This window comes from Mobula hypostoma, chromosome 15, assembly GCF_963921235.1.
Source record: "Mobula hypostoma chromosome 15, sMobHyp1.1, whole genome shotgun sequence".
NCBI classification, from domain to species: domain Eukaryota; kingdom Metazoa; phylum Chordata; class Chondrichthyes; order Myliobatiformes; family Myliobatidae; genus Mobula; species Mobula hypostoma.
Genome location: NC_086111.1, coordinates 12,137,332 through 12,155,067, shown reverse-complemented (window position 1 = coordinate 12,155,067; position 17,736 = coordinate 12,137,332). Strand labels below are relative to the sequence as shown.

The window sequence follows — 17,736 nt, the reverse complement described above, 5'->3', positions numbered from 1 at the left end:
TTCACCAGGCACCTACCAGCCTTCTCCTTCCCACCCTCCCCCTACCTTCTTTATAGGGCCTCTGCCCCTTCCCTCTTCAGTCCTGACGAAGGGTTCCGGCCCGAAACGTTGACCGATCGTTTGCACGGATGCTGCCCGACCTGCTGAGTTCCTCCAGCGTGTTGTGGGTGTTGCTATCTTTCTGGTTCCCCTCCTCACCTCCTTTCCTTAATTCCACAGTCCACTGTCCTAACAGATTCAGTCTTCTTCAGTGAGAAAGAAGCAAATTTCACCTCCAAGTTTTTTTTAATCACTCCAACCTCTCCTCCCTCCCTCATCTGTCTATCCCTCCCCTTTCTTACCTGGATCCAACTGTCACCTGCCAGCTCTTGCTCCACCTCTTTACACTGGCCATCTCCACTCTTGCTTTTAGTCCAGATGAAGGTTTTCAACCTGAAACTGTTTATTTTCCTCCATAGATGCATCCTGTCCTGAGTTCCTCTAGTACCTTTGAGTGTTATTTCACTTCAGCCCACTTCATCAACATATTAATATCACTCTGCAGTCCGAGACTGACTTCCACCTGCTCACTATGTCATGTATGAACCTAACGATCATGCCTCCTGCATCTATATCCAAATCATTCACATATATTACATACAGGAAAGGTCAATGCACCATCTGGATAGAACACTGCTAATCACAGGAATCGAACAACAAGAATAATCCATAGAACTATAGAACACTACAGCACAGAAAACAGGCCATTCGGCCCTTCTAGTCTGCCAAAATTTTATTCCACTAGTCTCATTGACCCAGTCCATAACCCTCCAGACCTCTTCCATTCATGTATCTGTCCAATTTATTCTTAAAACTTAAGAGTGAGCCTGCATTTACCATGTCAGATGGCAGCTCGTTCCACACTCCCACCACTCTCTGAGGGTGCGTCCACACTACGCCGGATAATTTTGAAAACAAAGCTTTTTCTCTTCGTTTTGCCCTCCCGTCCACACTGAGCCAGCGTTTTCAGCCCCTGAAAATGGAGATTTTCGAAAACACTCTCCAAAGTGAATAAATCTGAAAACGCTCAATATCCGGCGTAGTGTGTACGGGGTAAACGGAGAGATTTTAAAACGTTGTCATGACAACACCACAACAACAATACTTTTTTCTGCTTCTGCTTGCTACTGCGCAAGCACTGCCTGATGGTTGTTATAAAGCGCAGCTGGTGTGAACGGCGTGAGAGTTAAATTGTAAAGTGAGCTTTTTTGACTATTTAAAAACGCAGTCATGACGTGCTGGAACAGATGTTCGTTGTTTTAATGAAGAAGTGAATAAGTATACTCACTTCACCCTGTTTTCCGTCCTTGCTTGTATGAAGATAGTTTACCTATTTATGCAAGTACTTCTCTGACAACAGATGTGTAACAGCCTAATGTAACATTGTATGGGAATACAAGATAACGCTGATGCAGACATTTTATACATTTAACAAGGTGCTTTATTAATGCAACAGAGTTAGTCAGTTTTGCAATGTTCGTCGTCAGCTGGGTTATACTGTCCGTGAACTCCCTGTCGGTTACCTCCATATGCTCCAGTATTTTTTTTTTCCAGTTTTAAGTCCTCCTGCGCGAGAACCAAGAGCAATTCCTTTAAAGTTTTTCTAGTCTGTAACTGGACAAACGCGCACTAAGTATATCGTTTCCTCTTCGCTTGTTTTCTGTGTGTCCTGCGCATGCCCAGTAGGAGATTCGCCCAAATATCCGCCTAATGTGGACGGAGATATTTTGAAAAACGCTTAGTGTAGACACCTGTCGTTTTCACTCGAAACCAGCGTTTTCAAAATTATTCGGCGTAGTGTGGACGTAGCCTGAGAGTGAGGAAGTTCCCCCTAATGTTCCCCCTAAATCTTTCCCCTTTCACCTGTGACAAAAGACCAAGTTATCAGAAGATTGATGCTAATGAGAGAGATAAGTGAGACAATGGAGCAGCATTCAGAAATGTTAATGAGAGACAAGAGAGATTAACGAAAAGAGACACAGTTCCGAGTATTGTCAGACCGGTTGCTTTGAACCTGAACTGTTTGAAGTTTGATGGACAGGCGATACCCCAGCAGGGGGATAAAAGGAACAGGTTCACTAAGGCAAGACAGACACCACGAGACCATGAGATAACGAGATCCTGGAAGTGCAGTGTGCCCCCACAAGTTGGTGGAAGTTTTTGAGGTCCGGTCGCGGGATCGACCATAGACGCACAGGGTGAAAAGGTACGAACGGCGGGAACCTGGTGTGTGTGTCTGCCCTTGCCTGGGTGCCGGGTTCTCCGCGGAAGGACGATCGTATCCGGAAGGGAAGGGTCACAGTCGGTGACCTCAGAAGACATTAAAAAAGGGCTCACCCGAAAGCTAACTGCGGAGGAACATCAAGGTCTGTCTGAATTCGATTTGCATATCATCATTCGCTCTCTCTTTCCAACGGCACAACAGCGATTGCTGCGAACTGTACTGAGCTGAACTGAACTCTGCGTCACTTGAGACTGATCATTTTACCCCTAGACTGCGATAGAGCTTGATTGATTCTTATTATCCTAGTTCTGTGTACATGTGTGTTTTATCATTGCTAACCCGTTGCATTTATATCCTTACGTTTAGAGTACTGTGTTACTTATTTCTTTAATAAAACTTTCTTAGTTCCAGTAATCCAGACTCCAACTAAGTGGTCCATTTCTGCTGGATTGGCAACCCAGTTACGGGGTACGTAACACACCCTAAAGCCATGTCCTCTCATGTTTATCTCTCCTAATCTAAGTGGAAAGAGCCTACTCGCATTTACTCTGTCTATACTCCTCATTATTTTGTAAACCTCTATCAAATCTCCCCTCATTCTTCTATGCTCCAAGGAGTAAAGTCCTAATAATAATCCTCTACCATCACCTTCTGTCTCCTGTTACACAGGTTTGGCTTCCTGAATCCCAAAAGTCTGAACTCTTTTTGACCAGTCTCCCATGTGGGACACCAAAGGTGTTACTGAAGTCTATACAGAAACCCGGGGACCGCCCCACAACATTATTGCAGTGTCTTCACTGAGCTGGGTCTGCTTCCTAGCCTTAACTCTTGTTACTGGATCTGGTTCCTGATCTTCCTTCTCGGGATAAGCCTAGTAACCGGCACTTGCTCAAGCCCAGCCTTGACTCTTGTTCCCAGTCCAAGTCTCATTCCCTCAGTGCATGACTGGTTCTGATGTCAAACCAGAGCAATGGCTGGTGTTGTCATGGTGACTACCAAGCCTTGTATACATATCACCACCTTTTAACATAAAGCACATACCCAGGTCCACATCTTCCACTCTTGGCCACTGAGAGAAGGGAATGTTCTTGTAGAAACCTTCCAAAATCTTCTCTTTGACTTGGCTGATGGAATCACTGTCCATCACTCGGACTATGATGGAGTCCATACCACAACCTTGGAATGACACGTTGAGATTCTGTTGTGAAGGAGGACAGTATAATCATTAATGGGGGGAGGGCTGCTTTGCATTTAGGAGGCAAGTGGGATATTCAGGCCTCAAGCCTGAATGGTACCATGATCCCAATTGCCTGATGAATGGAGAAGAGAGTTTGGGATCTCCTGCTCAGCCCAGATAGGGGAAACTATTGGAGGCCATTCACCCCTCCCACTTCAGACATATCCTGCTCTCTGCCAGTGTAGTAAATGTTAATATCCAGTAAAAATACTGATCTATTGAATGAGTTCCCACAACTTTTTCAAATAGAGCATCACATCACCTCAATTTGCATGTGGTGTGTTTTATAGGATTTGTACAGATTTCTGGGTGGGTATGAACACAAGCGTTAAAGTCAAACATCCAGGTGAATCATATATAAAGTCTGTGCAGTTTCCACATAAGGTTCTGATTGATGCATTTGAAATCATCAAGTATAGAGGGGGAAAGGTCTCATTCTCAACTAATGAGGAAAGGTTGAGCAAATTAGGGTGTTTCTCTGAAATGAAGGAGGATGAGAGGTGACTTGATTGAGGTGTACAAGATAAAAGGCACAGATGAGTGGATAGCCAGAGACTTTTTCCCAGGGCAGAAATGCCTAATACGAGGGGCATAATTTTAAGGTGATTGGAGAAAAGTATGGGTGGGGATACAGGGATAAGTTAGATGTGTGGAGCAATCTGCCAGGGTGGTGGAAGAGGTAGATACATTAGAGACATTTAGGAGACTCTTAGAATGGCGCATGTGTGATAGAAAAATGGAGGTTTATGTAGGAGGGAAGAGTTAAATTGATCTTATCAACACAACATTGCAGGCGGAAGCATTTGTAACATGCTGTAGTGTTCTATGTTCTAACGTAAGAGCAAGTATGTAGTACGCAGGTGAATGGCAAAAAGAAAACCAAAGTGATGCAAGAGGGATCCAGGATGCTCAGCCAGAGGCAGGGTTTCAGTTTGATTTAAATATGTGTTCAACAGGAAGCTGCAGAAGCATTTGAAGAGTATTAGTTGTAGACAGTAGGAACAGTTTATTGGGACTGGCTTGAATGTTCTTATAAAGAGCTATTGTGGATTCAGTGGGAGAGCAAATGGGGAGTTGGGAAAAAGGTGTGAAGGGAAGGGGAGTGAGGTGGAGGATGGCGCCAAGTAGGGTAGGAAAGGTGTGGGAATGGGGGCAAGCATGGAAATGGAGATAAGGATGGGACAAGTTTTGGAAGAAGTGATAGAGTGAGGGTGGGGGTTAATAAGATTGGGTATATAAGTGGGGTGGAGATGGGAGATGAAGAACATGGGGATGAAAGGTAAGGTGGGTGGGCAGGTGCTGATGGAGGAGGAAGCCGAGGGATGAACTGGAGCTTTCCAGCTGGATTTAGGTCGCTAGGAGTGTGGATTGGGATGTTTGGAATGTCTGGATGGGTGCCCAAGCTTTGCAGCAGCTCCATGACAGAAAATAGCCAGCTGAAGTATTGAGAGTGGAGGGTATAGACAGGATTTCCCTGAACACACAACCCCTGCTCTTCAAAAAGCCAGCACCAGTAATATGCTTGCCTCAGAAAGCTGGTGAGGTTAGAACACTCACAGCCATGGCCCTCCCAAGCCTACTCCTTACCATCGCTTTAGACTCGATGTTCTCCCTCAGCAGCCACTCCTCATTGAGGGTGTATCGAGCCTTTCCAGTGATGGCATCCACTGACCCTTTGTTAATTTGCTGTTTTATGGCACACAGCAACAAGAAGAAAGGCTCCCCCACTGTTTCCTGTTTGGCAACAAATACACAGGAAGAGGAAAGCAGAGCAAGGTTAGATAAACGACAAACAAGAAGTGATGGTCACGGATACGCAGGGTGTGTCACAGGTTACACTCCCACCATGGGGAACTCACAGGCTACACTCTTACTATGTGTCACACTGAGTGACAGTCTGTGACATGACAAGTGTGAGTCTAGGTTTGCTGTGCATGCAGTTGTTTAGCTGATGTTGTCCTTGGTGATCTAGTTGGTGGTAAAGGTGGGGTTTGAAGGTGTCTGCCACCGACATGCAGCAACTGCTGAATACTGCCTGTCTGAGGTCAGGTCAGTGAGTCCATCTCTGGGAGCAGGAGCAGACTGAGCTCGAATCTGTCCCTCTGTTGCCGGCCTAGGTTCCCTGCAGCCTGTGGACATTTCTGTTGAGGTTCGAGCACATAGCCATAGTTTGGGCAGAGGAACAGATCAACATGACCAGGGCCATCCACTTTACTTTGTCCTTGCACTGACCTGCAGTATTGGAGGTCACACTGTAGACTGGTCATCCACACACTAATACTCCCCCTAGATGACAGACATGGGCACCTGCTGCTGGCAGCCCAAGTGAGCATGGTGAATGGGGGTGGTAGATGTCCAAACAGCTGCCCAGAGGGTGCAGTCCCTACCTTGAGGAAGCTGTACATGCAGATGGACATCCAGTTGGTCAGCATCTTCTCCACCACTGACTCAGTTCGCCGCAGCATCAGCTTCGGGTTCTTCGTTGCAGAGGCATCGATGAGGTCCACCAGGAGATCCTTCATGACCCCTGTGAAGTACTCCAGCTTACTGTGCAGCGCAATGGTCAGCAAGGAGGCAAGGTTACACCTGTGAGAAACAGCTACATTAGGGCTTGCACTGCCTCCTGTTTGGCTCTGTGAATAGATGGTTAGAAGTGCACACACTCTAACACTCTACACTCCCACCCTCTCTGTTGATTTAGCAATCTCTTGGGCTACCTATCAGTGTCTGGGTCAGTTGAGAATACAATTGGCTTTGGCACCCTGAATGAGAGGGAGTAATCTGTGTGGGCTCCTGTGTCTGTTCCACTGTTGTTGGGTGTATCTGCGGCTCTGGACCTTGCTGGACAGCCATAAAGCAGTTAGCTACTCAGCCCATTGCATTAGTATCAGCTGCTCAGACAAGTTACCTACCAGTTCCACTGCCCTCCTCTCAGGACAGTTTCTGTTTGCTTCCACCACTTTACTAAATGGCAACTTGATCAAGATAATAGAGCAAACAGAGACAATCTATAGACTGTGTCTGAACATAGATCATTACAGCACAGCACAGACCAGTTTAAGATCAATATAACCCATCCCTACAAGATAAACCTCCATTTTTCTATTACCCATGTGCCAATCTAAGAGTTTCTTAAATGTCCCTAACATATCATCCACTCTATCTAGGCCTTCCAATATTCAATAGGTTTCAATGAAATCCCCCCTCATTCTTGTAAACTCCTGCGAGTACAGGCCTAAAGCCATCGAATTCTCTTCATACATTAACCCATTCATTTCTGAGATCATTCTTGTGAAAATCTTCTGGACTCTCTCTAATGCCAACACAATTCTTTCTTAGATAGTGAGTCCAAAACTGCTCACAATACTCCATATGTGGTCTAAGCAATATCTTTTAAAAAACCTCAGCATTACATCCTTGCTTTAGATGGAACTTTTGTAACCAAAGAGATTAATCAGCCTTTCAAGCTCAGGCCAGCTCCATGCTGAAGTAATCTAGTTAGTTACATTCCACCCTTTCCCACACTTTCCCTGGAGTCTTGTAAATTAATTTCCCATGGATGGATATCTAATTTCAGTTTGAAGGCAGTGATTGCATTTCACACCCCTACCAACAGTGAATTCCTGTTTCTTATCAGTCTCTACTTTAAAAATGCTTTGAAACACATTCAAAATAGTGGAGGAACTTAGGTCAGGCAGCATCTATGGAGAGGAATAAATAATCAATACTTCAGGCCTAGACCCTTCATCAGGACTCCTAATGAATTGTTGAGAACGTGGGAATAAAAACAATGCCTTCAGGTAAGATTAGGGCAAATCTAGATTGGAGAGCGTGTTTTATGAGGTTAGATTGAGTGAACTTGGCCTTTTCTCCTTGGAGCAACGGAGGATGAGAGGTGATCTGATAGAGGTGTATAAGATGATGAGGGGCATTGATTGTGTGGATAGCCAGATGCTTTTTCCCAGGGCTGAAATGGCTAACACGAGAGGGCATAGTTTTAAGGTGCTTAGAAATAGGCACCAAGGAGATGTCAGGGGTAAGTTTTTCACAGAGAATGGTGGGTGCGTGGAGGTGGATACAATAGGGTCTTTTAAGTGACTCTTAGATAAGTACATTAATAATAGACATCCGTTAGTCTCGTGAGACCATGGATTTGCGCCTTGGAAGGTTTCCAGGGCGCAGGCCAGGGCAAGGTTGTATGGAAGACCGGCAGTTGCCCATGCTGCAAGTCCCCCCTCTCCATGCCACTGATGTTGTCCAAGGGAAGGCACTAGGGTCGATACAGCTTGGCACCGGTGTCGTCGCATGGTTAAGTGCCTTGCTCAAGGACACAACACGCTGCCTCAGTTGAGGCTCGAACTAGCAACCTTCAGATCACTAGACCGACGCCTTAACCACTTGGCCACTTGCCAACACAAGTACATGGATCTTAGAAAAATAGAGGGCTATACAGTAAGGTAATTGTAGGCAGTTCCCAGAGTAGGTTACATGGTTGGCACAACATTGTGGGCCAAAGGGCCTGTAATGTGCTGTAGATTTCTATGTTCTATGTTCATATCTGCCTGTACCATGTATCTGGCAGCGTGTACTATCCCCACAATACTTTCCTCCAATCACCTTAAAATGATGTCCCCTTATCGGATTTCTGGTTCTCTTCTGTACCCATGGTTACTAGTATAAATAGGTTGTGCTAATTACAACAGAGAAGCTGTGACCTGTGAGGAATGTCAGTGGAAAGGAGAGCAAGCCCATCCTCTCCACATCACTCAGGTCCTTCACCCTTGGCCCAGACTATTAACTATTGAAAGACATAGTTATGGTGCACATGGAGAGGATGACTCCTACAGTGGAGGAGTCTAGGACCAGAGGGCATAGACAGAGAGTAGAAGGATATCCCTTTAGAACAGTGATGAGGAGGAATTTCTTTAGCCAGAGGGCTGTGAATCCGTGGAGGCCAAGGCATTGGGTATAGTTAAAGCAGAGGTTAATAGGTTCTTGATTAGGAAGGATATGGTCTTATGAACAAGTTAACCTGTACTTCTGTATTGCCTTGATTGCCACACCTAGCACAAACTGAATTAATATCATACAAACTCAGCTCCTGCAGCTCTGGTTGTACACAGATTTCAGATGAGAATTAGGGTAGGGGAGCAGAAAACATGAGATGAGAGAGACAAAAGCTCTGTGATGGTGTTGGTGGCAGCGTGGAGGCTGGTCACACACCTGCTGAGCAGCAGGGCACAGTCTGCAGCATGGAGACTAGGAGGGCTGCAAAAGGGGAACCTTCTGTAGAAAAAACCAGGATATGCTGGGAGAGTGTTGGGAGCACCCAGGCTTCATGCTCAGACCCAGTTCTGCAGGGCATCCTACTTGGAGTGAGGGAGAAAGCAAATTGGGGGTCAGTGAAGAAGTAGTGAGGAGGGGGAAGAGTGTGGAGAGGATGGGGTGCCATAGGGGAAGGGTGCTGCTGATGAGGGTGTGGTAATGGAAGCATATGGTGCACGGGGAGGACGGTGTGTTGAAGGAGTGCCCGAGAAGTGTGGAGGGAGCTGGGATCTGGGGTCCCATGTTGTGGAGTCATGGGGTTGATCCCCGTGTCCATATCTAGGGTCTGGTACCCCAGCAAACACCTTTACACTCACCTGTCTCTCACTGCAAAGTCCTTCTGCTGCTCTAGAGCATGGACAAAGGTGATGAGGAAGTGCTTGTTGCTCAGCAGCATAGAGAATAAAGCAATGCCCTCCTCCATGTTTTGTCGACAGTTCTCAGGGACCTGGTGTAAAGAGAAAGAGAGACTGAATGTGGAATCCATCCCCCGTTGCCCAATGCCAATGCATATCGTGACCATCCTCCACACATACCCAGGATGATTTCAGTTCCAGAGTCTGAACTCCTTCCTATTCTAAGTTGCTTGAATTTCCAGCATCTGCAGAATTCCTGTTCCTTCCTATTCTAGTCTGCATAACCTAAAGGTGGAGCTCCATCCCATATGTTTGACTGGCTCTTGAGATTGACCAACCACCCACTGAACAGGCATAGTTCCAGTCCACGAGCCCTTCGTGCACTCTCTTCCTCACACCGGAGGGGGAAGGGTGTGAAGAGGGTGGTGTGCCATAGTGGAGGAGTGCCGCAGGTACAGACACAGAAGGGTGTGGGGATCAACCCAATGACTGCATAATGTGGGGCTGCCTCCACATCACTGGGGCACTCCCCAACATGCTGTCCCTCACTGCGCTATCCCCCACTACACTGTCCCCCAATGCACCATCCCTCAACTCCCCATCCCCCCACAGCACTGACAATCAACACATTGTCCCCTAGCACACTGTCCCACAACTCACCATCCTTCATACCTCACCCCACAAAGTGCTTCCCACACCACACCCTCTCCACATTCCTCCACGGGGAGTGAGTCTAAGGGCTCCCTGATCTTTCACCATCTCCCAGCATGTTCTGAAACCCTGTTCCAGAATCTGTCACCAAATGGCTCTGAATCCCAGCATGCAGTTCCAAACTGGGACCTGCTTCAGCTCCCAGAAACGCCACACTCATATTCCAGCTCTTAGACCATTCCACAGTCATAGCTCACCTTCCATTCCGGCATCAGCAGGGGGTGGGTTTCGGGCCGGCTGTTGGAGATGGTGCCTTCTCTGGACTGAGCATTCAGCTGATGGAAACACTCGGGGCTTCTGCTTTCACAGTCAATTGAGCACTGGAGTGAAGGGTTGAGGTTGATGAGCACTCAGACGCAGACTGTCTTTACATTAAGTATCTCCTGCACATTGACCATCATAGGCACCAACTCAAACTAAATTTATTATCAAAGTACATAATCACATGTGACTATATACTACCTTAAGATTCATTTTCTTGCAGGCTTTTACAGGAAAATAAAGAAATACAATGTAATTTATGATAAACTATACATAAACAAAGACTAACAGAAAACCAATGTGCAAGAGATGACAAACTGTACAAATTAACAATAATAATAATAAATAAGTAATCAGAATAATATTGAGGACATAAGTTGTGGAGTCCTTGAACCTGAGACCTGAAGAGGATGAATCACTATAATGGATCCTCCTCCACCTCTACATTATTTTCAATTGGTTCTTTCCAATTTAGGTTACCCATCCAGTCATGTTCTCTGTTTATCATATTATACTTCAGAGCATTACCACACATTACCCAGAAAAGCACACAATGATTACAATCTACAAGGAAGGATTCCTTGAATTTCCTTTACAGTCTTAGAGCAGTTCAGCCAGTGGCATATTCCTCCTGCAGGATGTGGGAGATCAGGCAGACTCTCCAGAGGGAGACTTTGCACCTTGTGCAAAGTGTGTTCTTGTGAAGGAGCTGGAGTTGCCATTGGATGCACTCAGGATCACCTAGAATGCTGGAAGTTGCATAGACCATAAGAGCTAGGAGCAGAATTAGGCCAATTGGCCCATTGAGTCTGCTCTGCTTTTCCATCATGGCTGCTTATTATCTCTCCACCCTATTCAGCTTACTCCTCTCTGCAACATTTGACATCCTGACTATCAACCTTTGTTTTACCTATACTCAAATACTTGGCAACGAATTCCAGGGATTCAATGCCATCTGGCTAAAGAAATTTGTTCCCATTTCTATTCTAAATGGGCATCCCTCTCTTCTGAGGTTCTGCCCTCTGGCCATGGACTCACCCATGACAGGAAACAACATCTCCACATCCACTCATTCTAAGCCTTTCAATATTCAGCAGATTTCAATGAGATCCCCTCTCATACTTTTAAACTCCAGCGAGTACAGGCCCAAACACTCCTCATACATTAACCCTTTCATTTCCAGAATAATATTTGTGAACCTCCTCTGGACAGCTGCAATGCCAACACATCTTTTCTAAGATGGGGGGAGGGCCCAAAATTGCTCACAATACTCCAAGTACAGCCTGACCAATGACTTACAAAGACTCAGTATCGCATCCTTGCTCATATATTCCAGTCCTCTCAAAATGAATGCTAACATTGCATTTGCCTTCCTTACCATCGACTCAACCTGCAAGTTAACCTTGAGGGAATCCTGCACAAGGACTCACAAAGTCCCTTTGCACCTTGGATTTTTGAATTTTCTCCCCATTTAGAAAGTAGTCTATACTTTTATTCCTTCTACCGAAGTACATGATCATACACTTCCCTACACTATTTACAAGTGCCACTTCTTTGCACATTTTCCCAATCTGTCTAAGACCTTCTGCAGATTCCCTGCCCCCCAACCTATCTTTGTATTGTCTGCAAGGGTGTCTATCATCCACATCATTGTCAAATAACATGAAAAGAAGCAGCCCAACACCACTTTTCACCAGCAGGCAACCAGAATAGACGCCCTTTATTCCGACCCTTTGCCTGCTGCTCGTCAGACAATCTTCTATCCATGCTAGTACCTTTCATGTAATACCATGTTCTTATCTTGTTAAGCAGCCTCGTGTGCATTACCTTATCAAATGCATACTGAAAATCCAAATAAACAACACCCACTGGCTCTCCATTATCTATCCTGTCTGTTATTTTGTCAAAGAATCACAACATATTTATTTATTGTTGTAACCCTCTCACTCGGGCTCACATACAAACTCAGCTTGTTAGCTAACAGCCATATGACTCAACGGTGAGAAGGCCACCTTCCATAAACATATATGTCTAAGGTTGGTATGATTTGCGGTTCAACCAAACAGGAACGTTGTGATGTTCTGATTAAAGAAACCTCAATCTGAGCAAATGCTGTATAAATAATTCTGTATGGGCACTATCGGTCAGCAAGAAATAACAGATCATACACCTCACAGAATTATAAAGAAAGTATATTTACCAATTTCAGCTTTATCAAACAATTAATAGGGGAAAAAAGAAAAGGGCCCATTACAGTTAAACATGTGCAATGTGCACATGACCATTGGAGCTCATACTGAAGTATTCAGGGTGTATCCCTTACTCATGCACTGCACGAAAGCACCTGTCACATGCCAAACTTCCCTCAAAGTCCATCTCAAACAAATTGGTTCTCTCTCACTCTCAGCCATATGCCCAACTCCTTGGAGTCATACATCTTCACAAAGAACTTCTGGCAACTGGGACTCTCCTTCCAATGGCATTCTACCGCATCTTCCCTTGTCCCACTCCACAACTCACGCCAAAAAAAAAAACCCAAACCAGACTACTGTCCATCACAAATCTTTCTCCGCCCAGCTCTATCTAGAAATTTCTCCCAATCCCACCATCCTGATTGACACAGCATTCCTAAGTTGAACGACAGTGCTTATCTTTAGCCGAAACCAAAACATTCTAACAGTAGGATATACTGCTTTTACAGAAAACTGCTAATACAAACTACCTCACAGCATAACAGCAGAAATTTTAGCCAGGGAATTATACTCTTCCCCCCCACCAAAAACATTCATGTCCTCTTGACTTTCGAACTTATTAACCCACAGTATTAACACAGTAATGGACTCCCAATCCATTTGTAAATGGACGTAGTATGGGAATGGACAGAAGGTTCTGTTTCCCAGGTGCATCCTCTGCCAGCCTAGCTCGCCGTTTCCTTACTCTCTGAGACCTCCTTATCTCATCGTCAGTTTCTCCAGCTGATCTTTCCAGTCGACTAGAGAATACCTCCCCATCTATCACTCGAACCTTCCAGCGGCTCAGGTCCCCCCTGCCCATTACTGAATTTATCTTCCTCAGTTTAAGCAGGTGTTGCTGACCATCTTCGACCTCCGTTTGTTATAACTGGTGAGACCTCACTCAGAAAGGCGAGTCCCCTGTCACTCTAATAGTGTGGCAAGTACTCTTGGAGCAACCAACATCAAACTTGTCAGTAGAAAAGACATCTTCGCGTTTCAACATCTTCTCTCTTAATATCCTTTTCCAATCCTTGGGCATTGATGAGTCACCAAAATTGAATGACTTTGACCTCAACTTCTTTGATCCAGGAAACTGTTTCTCTTCAGTGTTCCCCGGAAAACTAGACACTACCATCACAGGAAAAAGGTGGGCAATTAGCATTCCACATCTGAGGACAACATATCTTCCTGAGGTGTTCCTGACAATCACTGTCATCCTGTTTGCGTAGACAGCTGAAGATTTCCGCATTTTAGATCTCACCAACACTCCTGCAGTTAAGCGTGACTCTTCCTCCTGATCATCAGGAGCATTCACCTGGATGGCCAAGGTGTTGGGCATTCTGGTAAATTTGGGGGTTCCCTTCACTCTAGCTACTCCTCTGGATGTAACATGACAGGTTTAGACTGGGTATACTACATAGTTCCTCTTTCCTGCTCATCATCCTGCTTTGGAGGAACTTGCACCTTCTCAAAAACAGCTCTGAACAAAGGTAAATGGACAAATGTTTTCAAAGATTTCTCTCCATTTCTCTCCTTGCATGCTCCCAAGGGTTTTCTCACAATGGAAGTATTTCTTCTCACAAGGGTGGAAGCTTCACCCTTTTCAACCAGATCCAGGCAGACCAACACCATGATGTCAATAGTCTGTTACTCCAACACCTGCCTCCGAAAACTCCAGTTTCAATGACAAGTAACCATCAGTACTAAGCCCCCAAATCTCAAGAGCACTGACTGGCATCAATGGTAAATGCATCAAATATCAACTATAAAAGGAATTATAAATCAAAGCTAATGAGATCCTTGTAAAGTGTGGCTCTAGCATAAATACCTTTAATCTGTATGGATACATCAGAACTTGGTCCCACTAAACCTTCAGGAATAGTGTTTTGTACTTTAGTATTTTTCTTGATATACTGATTGGAACATATCCTCTCCTATACTGGGTGCCTCTATAGTTTTGCCTCTTTTCTTCTTTGATTAACTGCTGATTTACTTTTGGAAGGTTTTCCTGGCTCTCACAGTCTTGCTTGTAATGTCCATCTTCTCCACAGTTGTAAAAGAAAATATAGGTCACCTCTCTAGTTGAGAGACTCTTTTCAGTAGCATTCCTCCGCATCGTAAGTCCTACAGATAGGTTGGGTTTCCCAATAGACGCGTCACGTTTAGCTGAAACATTTTCCAACATCCATCGAGTCAGCTCAGCTCAAAGATTTTTCACCCCGTTCCTCAAAAGCTCTGTCTCTGTGGCATCAGGGGTCACTTTAGTAGCAAAGGTTACCACTGAAGACACTACTCAGCTTTTGGAAATGTCCTGCTTCTCAACTATGTTTCCTTCCTATCAACTTCTCTGACTAACTCGGTAAAAGATTGAGGAGGACACAGCTTGCTGGTCATTCGAATATGCAGAGGAAGCATGTCATGTGACAACGTGCCTTCACAACTTGCTCCATCCTCAAGCAATTTCTCTCAGATAGTTGAATTCCCCTTTTGTGGCACAAACAATGCAGCAGTTTCCCCAACCTGAAAAGTTAGGGGACAACTTCTCTCCTTTCTCATGAAATGTGTCCCTAAACTTCACCGTAAGTTTGGTTGTACTTTCAGCAATACCAAAAGCATCTTTCAGTACTTGCAAGTAGTTAGCTGACATGGCTAATGGGTTTTCTGCCTTTAGGAACCTCACTATATCAGCCACCAGACTGATTCAAATCTACAAGTTTATTCGATTGACTCTTTAAACTCTCAAATAGTCTCTTTTTGTTCATATTATCTGAGCTGTGCCATTCATCCAGTAACCGAGATGTTTGCTCAGCGCAAGCCTCATATTCTTCTTCCTCAGCAGTGCTGGGCTTGACTCCAGAGAACACTCCCAGCCTACGATAACTTTGGCTCTCCATAGGTACACTTTGGCATTTACCAACTAGTTATGTAATAGCCAAAACCAGCTCAGAATTTAAATCAACCACTGAAGGATCCAGAGGCGGAGAGGGTTAGCAACTTTAAATTCCTACATTATTATTTCAGAGGACCTGTCCTGCACCCAGCACACAAGTGCAATTATGAAGAAAGCACGGCAGCGCCTCTACTCCCTTAGGAGTTTACATCTAAAACTTTGCTAAACTTCTATAGATGTGTAGTGGAGAGTATACTGACTGGCTACATCACAGACTAGTATGGAAACACCAATATCCTTGAATGGAAAATCCTACAAAAAGTGGTGGATACAGCCCAGACCATCATGGGTTAAGCCCTCCCAACCATTGAACACATCTACATGAAACACTGCCGCAGGAATGCAGCATCCATCTTCAGGGACCCCCACCATCTAGATCATGCTCTCTTCTCACTGCTGCCATCAGGAAGGTGGTACAGGAGCCTCAGGACTCACACCACCAGGTCCAGGAAGAGTTATTGCCCCTCAACCATCAGGCTCTTGAACCAAAGGGGATAACTTCACTCAACTTCACTTGCTCTAGCATTGAAATATTCCCGCAATGGACTGACTTTCAAGGACCCTTCATCTCATGTTCTTGATATTTATTGCTTATTTATTACTATTGCTTTTGAATTTGCAGTTTATGTCTTGTTGTTTTCCGCACTCTGGACGAACGCCCTGGTCTTTCATCGATTCTGTTAATTATTCTATTGATTTATTGAGTACACTCACAAGAAAATGAATCTCAGGATTGTTTATGCTGACATTCATACAACATAAATGTAACACCCAGGGAAAGGTTTCACGGTTTCTGTAAAAGCAGTGTTTGGGTTATGGTTAGAAGTAACAGGTGCTTTGGAATGTGAGCCTTCCAACGAAGGGAGCGTGTTTTCCGTGTTGTATGCCTGACACTGGGGTGAGCTGGGTCTTTTGTTCGGCGGGAGATGAAGGGAGAAGACGCGGACTCGACCCAGAGTGGGGCCATGATTTGACGAAGCCCAGGGTGATTGAAGACCATAAGACCATAAGACAAAGGAGCAGAAGTCGGCCATTCGGCCCATCGAGTCTGCTCCACCATTTTATCATGAGCTGATCCATTCTCCCATTTAGTCCCAGTCCCCCACCTTCTCACCATAACCTTTGATGCCCTGGCTACTCAGATACCTATCAATCTCTGCCTTAAATACACCCAATGACTTGGCATCCACTGCTGCCCGTGGCAACAAATTCCATAGATTCACCACCCTCTGACTAAAAAAGTCTCTTCGCATTTCTGTTCTGAATGGGCGCCCTTCAATCTTTAAGTCATGCCCTCTCGTACTAGACTCCCCCATCAGGGGAAACAACTTTGCCACATCTACTCTGTCTATGCCTTTCAACATTTGAAATGTTTCTATGAGGTCTCCCCTCATTCTTCTAAACTCCAAGGAATACAGTCCTACATTGGACAAATGTTCCTCATATGTTAACCCTCTCATTCCCGGAATCATTGGAGGATTGGCGAAGGGGAAACTGTGAGCTCCAACTTGTGCACATTAGACATGCGCCCTTTTCTTTTTTCTTTGCTTTTTCTTTACTAACCCTTTAGTCAAATTAAGAATTATAAAACTAAATCATCTAATTATATGCAGTGTACTGTCTGTTATTTTGTGGTACTTATTTGTAACAGGGTAACGAATCTCACAGCATCCACACAAACAGGGGGTTTCGGGGTTTGTACCACAATCTCACACTTTTGGCGGGGCCGGAGATTGTCTTCCCTAGACTTATACAGCCAACAGAACCGGGGAGTTTCATAAATTTACTTTGAACTTTGAATAATAGGGTTGTTGTAGTTCAAGATTTTAACCTCCTGAACATAGACTGGAACTCCACACTTACGGTTTAGATAGGTGGAATTTGTTAAGCACATTCAGGAAAGTCCCCTTGGGCAATATTTAGAGGGCTCTACTAGGAAGGGGGCAAAGCTCAATCTACTCTTCAGTAACACAGCAGGACAAATAATCTAGGTGACAGTGGGGAGCATTTTGAGGCCAGGGACGATAGTTCTATTAGCTTTAAACTAGTTTTGGAAAGGGACAGAACTGGTCCACAACTAGCTGTTAGGTGAGCTTTAATGGTATGAGACAGGAGCTTGCAAAGGTTGATTGGAGTAGGTTGCTTGTGGGCAAGTGATCACAAGCAAGACAAAGCTTTTATAGATGAGAAAGCGAGAGCTGAAGGTCTGCATTTTCCTGGTAGAGTTAAAGGCAAGGCTGGATGATGGGGATATTGAGGAAAAAAGCAGCTGGGAGCAAGTGAATTCCTGGATGCAGAAGTATATTCAAGAAGGAAGTCAGGAGGACAAAGTGAGTGAATGAGATGGCTTAGGCAAGGAAGTTTAAGGAAACTCCAAAGGGATTTTATAAGTTTATTTA

At 44.9% G+C, this 17,736-nt stretch overlaps 1 protein-coding gene across 1 annotated transcript in view; it reads right to left on the bottom strand.

The window, feature by feature from the left end:
- The window catches only part of plxnd1 (plexin D1), a 164,214-nt gene that overhangs the window by 19,562 nt on the left and 126,916 nt on the right, over window positions 1-17,736 (bottom strand). The window contains exons 23-27 of the mRNA XM_063067742.1: window positions 10,090-10,212; window positions 9,143-9,273; window positions 5,888-6,086; window positions 5,088-5,234; window positions 3,305-3,461 (exon numbers count right to left, since the gene is read on the bottom strand). Of these exons, the coding sequence (XP_062923812.1) occupies window positions 3,305-3,461; window positions 5,088-5,234; window positions 5,888-6,086; window positions 9,143-9,273; window positions 10,090-10,212 (757 nt within the window). The remainder of the gene's footprint in view (window positions 1-3,304; window positions 3,462-5,087; window positions 5,235-5,887; window positions 6,087-9,142; window positions 9,274-10,089; window positions 10,213-17,736) is intronic.